The sequence below is a fragment of the Physeter macrocephalus genome, chromosome 8 (assembly GCF_002837175.3).
Source record: "Physeter macrocephalus isolate SW-GA chromosome 8, ASM283717v5, whole genome shotgun sequence".
In the NCBI taxonomy this organism is placed as follows: Eukaryota; Metazoa; Chordata; class Mammalia; order Artiodactyla; family Physeteridae; genus Physeter; species Physeter macrocephalus.
In genome coordinates this window covers 1,822,747-1,828,216 of record NC_041221.1, presented here as the reverse complement: position 1 = coordinate 1,828,216, position 5,470 = coordinate 1,822,747, and the positions used below count along the sequence as shown (strand labels likewise).

Below are 5,470 nucleotides of genomic sequence, written 5' to 3'. Positions count from 1 at the left end.
GCAGAGGTAGAAGTAGCTTGGAATGTCCTTGGAGAAGGTGCCACTTGACCTATATTTTGAAGGGTGGGTTGTCATAAGATGGGCAAATAAGTATAAAAGAAGATTCCAGGATGAAGGAGCAGCTCCTGTAAAGTCTCAAGAGCATGCAGTGGATTAATAATGTCTTTGTTATTTATGTATGGAATAAAGGGAAATATATGGTAGATTGTTAGAGACCAGGATAGAGAAAAATGTTTGGTGATGAAAGACCTTGTTTGTCTATTTAGGAGTATAATCTTTTCCTTAATGACTTAGGTATAATGGCTGGAAAATGAAATGATCAGATTTGTGTTTCAGAATGTTCATTTGGACTCAGTATGGAGAACAGATCAGATGAGGGCCCTGCCTTGGGGAAATGTGACTGGTGGGGAGGCTCTTACATTAATCCAGGAAAAAGTGGTGGAGGACTGAATTGAGGGAAAACAATGAACAGACTTGAATATTAATGAATTATCATTTACACGGTTGAGTTGCTATGGTGCAATATGCACTGAGTAGGGAAGATATTCATAAAATGTGAAAGAGAATTAATTCCAAGATCATACTCTGGTATGTGACTTGAATGACTAATATTCAGACAAGAGGCAGTTTTGTGAGAAAAAAATGAATTTACTACTAAACATGAAATTTGAATGCAATTCAAATGGGACATATCCAGTAAATAGTCAAATTGATGGAGCTGATATTTAGAGAAGCCTTTTGAAAGTAATCGGTATAAGCACGGTTATTAAACACAATATTTATTGAAATTCCATGGGAAAAGTGTATACATTGAATATGGAGGAAAAGGGGCACTTTTAGAGTTAATAAAGGAACAAGAAATTGGGAAGAAGACTAATAAGAAATTGAGAGAGAAAGCTAATTGAACATTTGCCATAGAAAATAAGGGAAGAAAGTTTTAAAAGAAGAATGAATGGGTGAGGAGGGCAAATGCCAAGGCAGGTTCAAACAAACCAAATAACTACCAAAAAACAAAATAAAAAACCAAGTAGGTTTTTTTTGGTTTTGTTTTTGTGTTTTTTAATTTGACTATCTGGAAATCACTAATGACTTTGTGACTATGCCCTGACCACCGTGGATAAAAGGTCTTGGGTTCTGGGAATGATCAGTAGCTAAGACAATGGAATAAGAGAAGCAATCTGAGGTTATGTAATTATAGGACCACAGGAAGCTATCAACCAGATTAGACAATTTTAACTAGAACACCAGTACAGTATGGCCTCTGAAGGGGCTATAATCATTTTTCGTCTTGGAAACATTCTGTTTTTAGGAATGCAAACTCATTAAAAAATAATAATTATTACTAAAATTCCTTTAACAGAATTGGGACCCTTTGGTAAGTAAGAAAAGAACAATTTAAAGTAATTTTAAGACTTTACATTATTCTGTTATGTGGAAATAATATCACCTGTCATTGTTTACCACTTGCACTACTGAGGGTATAAAAACATTCGGGGAAGCTAGAGATGGTCCCACTCAGGAAATTCCTCTTCAGCACCAAATCAGATCTCTAATACTTGACACCATGAGCTACTATGCCAACTATTGCAAAGGCCTGGGCTTCGGCTGTGGAGGCTTTGGTGGCCTAGGCTATGGCCATGGCTGCGGATGCAGCAGATTCTGCAGACTGGGCCATGGCTGTAGCCATGGAGGCTACAGATATGGCTGCTACTGCCCATCATGCTATGCAGGATATGACTTTTCTGGCTTATACTAAAAACTTGTAGATCCTCAGACTCTTTCTATTCCCATGCTGTTACTCATATCTTTCAGTGATGTGAACATTTTTCTTGATGTTTAGAAAATATTAATAATTTTTTGGCTTCCTGCTCCAAAGGAACTAGTTTCTTCCTCTGGAAGAATCTGGAATCTTTCCATTGAATCAAGGGTTCATTCATTTTTATTTAGTCACTAACATCTGCTGTGAACAAGTGTAACCTGTATTTTAAATTTTTAAATGAACATATTTAAGTGGCATAGGGAGCATGGCTGTATCAGTTCATTTTAGTACATTTCTAATGGGTATATGGGATTTCCATCAGGATGTTACCCTCCTTTTCTCTGAATTGGTGTTTTGACTCAACAATGTTTGATTCAATAATGAATTTGATTCAACAAAGGTTCACTTCATGTCTCCATGTCCTGACCATTGTTTTGAGTCTTGAGGATATGGGAGAATAAGATGGACTAAACTCCTGTATACTTTCACGTGTCCCATCTTTCATTTGTTTCCAGTGTATTTTGTGTGTGATTTCATTTTTATAAAATCATCTGTACACTATTATTTCTATTACTTAAAAATGATAACATTGCAAACTTTATTCCAATAATCATGGTTTTTACTCTCAGGTTTATTATGGTACAGTAAATCTATGGTGATCAAAGAAAACATTTTTAAAATAAAACATTAAGCTGATACAAAATAAGATTTATAGTAATATGAAAGGTACAAAGGGTGCATTAAAAACATTCCTGTACACAACAATGAATTTTCAAATTTCTAATGTTCTTTATATATAATCAGGTCAATTTTATCTTAAAAGAAATACATTTCATATATGCACATATATATGTATACAAGTCTACTCTGCTTCCGTGAAAAGTTAATTGATTTAATTGGCTTTCTTGTTTCCCTACCTATAGAGTGAGGGTCTTACTCCTTAAAAGGTATTTTTTCTCAAAAGTAAGCATTAGGACTGTCTAAATTTAAAACTCCTGGAGTGCATTTACCAGTTTAGTTTCCTGGGGTATACTCTTAGATAATTTGTTTTAATAGATTTGTTTAGATCCTCAGACTTTCTATTAGTCAAAACTTTCTTGGCAAATCACTGTTTTAGATAGTGTCCAAGATCTTTTCAATTTCTTATGCTATAGCAATGCTTGATATCACTTTCTACCATCATCTTCTTCCCATGAACAACATTTTTGTGGTAGCTTTCAGATGCTTTACACTCTCAAAGAGCATGTTTTCTAAAAGCTAGTACAATGACTTGGAACACTTGGAAGAAGATCTGGGGAGGTCTGATATGACAATTACATTAAAAGACAAAATAATAAACTGAAGTTTCTCATCATGTTGCTCTGGGTAGTTCATGAAGTCTTTATTTGAAACAAGTTCTTCATAAAGATGGAAATAAAACTGTTCAGTTTATATTATGGTTTCTTGTTTAAGTGCCTTTTTCTACAAGATGGTTATTTGATGAGCTTTTGGAGGCATTGGTCTGAAACTTAACTTTAACATTCACCTGCTTATTGGGGAAACTGGGTTCCTGGTTAATTTGCAAATCATTTACTTTTAATCTTTTTACTAAAATAAAATTGGAAATAAAACTGGCAAAATAATTTCTCATTATTCAACCAGACTTCATGTTACTGCTGATCATTTTCTTTCAAGTACAAAGATAAGGAAATCACATTTAATAAAATAAACAAGCATTTTCTCTTAACCTTTAGATGCTGAAAAATGTATGCTGTTTCTTAAATTAATAGTTAAGTGTGTCAAATTGTTGTGAAATAAAATTGTACCTTTTTATTAAGACAGTGAATTTGGATTTAAAAACAAGCTATTCCATGTTTATTTCCTGGATTAGAGAAATATGGAACATTTTTGATAGTGCCTTTCATAGTAATTGTGGATTGGTGGGATGGACAATTAGTATCTCTATTATAGTGCAGGCTTTGAGGTCAGGGTCTGTATGAACCCCTTGTATTAATATACTACCCAACACAGAGAGGTGCTTAATTAATATTTGTTTAAAATATATATATAATAGAATTTTGTGATCCAAATAAGTTACTGAATAGGATCTCGAATGACAGAACTAAAGTACTAGCTGAAGAATGGGCAAGGCATTGACATTTGATTTCCAACATCCTGTTTAGAAACCAAATGGTATTTTTAACTGAATATTTTGATTCTTAAAAGTTGATTTTTGAAATATTCCCTTCAGGTAATTTGAATCAGGAGTGAAGTGATACAAATCAAACTAAAGCCTCTTTGTTTGCTTATATAACTTTAAGAAAACCTTAAGGCTAAGGCCTTTCATAAATGATTATGAAGTTGCGAAATTCTACTTCCAAAAGCAAAGTATATTTATAAAAAGAAGAAAATAATATTTCTCAGCAAAAATCATAGTTATTGATAGGATCAGAGGAAGATATGCATGTGAAAGTGTTTTCAAATTACTAATTTTTATGAATAAATTATTTTACAAAAGCCTTTTTGGTGTAGCTTATTCAGAAAAATACATAGATGTTTAAAAAATTTTGTACTAAGTATATCTTTCAAATGAAATTCTGTTACCTTTAAAAATGAACATTCTGATCTCTAGATTTCCTAGTAGGTCAAAGAGATTTGCTCTTTATCATATGTGTTTCACCTTGGGTTAATCCTGTGTCTGAGAGTTCCTGCAGGAAGTGATATAATTGGTGTCTTTTTAGGACATTTCACATTAGAGGATCAAAAGGTCAAAGATTTGAGGGCTTACTTACAGATGTCTTAGATAGATGAAGCTTTATAATGTCGACACGTCTACCATTTAAGGAAAAAAGGACATTCATTTCATTTGTGAAATAACTGATGCATAATTTAAATTCACATTTTGTAGTTTGAATATAAAAATGTTTCCTGTTAAAAAAAATGTTTCCTGTTGACCCATCAGCAATAAAACTGTTGTTTTGTATTATCTTTCTAGTACTAATAATTAATATCCACTAAATAATTCAAATCTTTGTCTCCTTGATGCTTTTATTATAAAATGAAATTTGGAGCTGTGGTCCAATAAGTAGACAACTATCAGAGGAAACCTAATTATCCTTAATGACACTGATTTTTTTCACTGATTTGTATTTCCTTTGACACAAACATTTCCAACAAGTCCCAGACAAATACCACATAAAGGTAAATGGATACACCATTCCATTTCCATTTTCCTAAAGTATCTAAACAAGAGTGCTGTGTTAGGATGATTTTTTTGTCATGTTTCCTTTGCTGATGATTTTGTAAACTGAAGATCAAGTGTTAAAAAAGAAATTGTGCTGAAGATGTTAAAAAAATAAAGTAAAAAAAAAAAAAGAAATTGTGCTGAATTCTCATATGACCCCAACGAATCAAGTAAATTGAATGGACATTCAATGCAAAATTCACTGTCAGGCCTTTGGGAAAATACTCTTAAGTGTATTGTCAAAAATAATATCACAATTTCTTTTATAAAAGAGGAGAAACTTGATTATGGTTGAACTTTTAAGCAACTCAGTTTTAGTAGGAAAAAAATAAATTGTTCAAACTCGTAATGGAGTAGAGTGAAGTGGAAAAGTGGCATACTTGGGGATTTTGAGCAAGCATCACCAATATTTTTTCAATCTTAAAAACTGGAAAATTTCCTATAGTTTCCTATGATATTGACTTCATTCAGTGAAGAGTGTACCCATT

The 5,470-nt window shown here is 32.6% G+C and overlaps 1 protein-coding gene across 1 annotated transcript; it reads left to right on the top strand.

Annotated features, from left to right (window-relative positions):
- The first annotated feature begins 1,564 nt into the window (after positions 1-1,564).
- LOC112063961 (keratin-associated protein 19-7-like) lies at positions 1,565-1,756 on the top strand. The gene has a single exon (XM_024120036.1). It carries the CDS (start codon positions 1,565-1,567, stop codon positions 1,754-1,756), a length of 192 nt encoding a protein of 63 aa, XP_023975804.1.
- The last annotated feature ends 3,714 nt before the right edge of the window (positions 1,757-5,470 follow it).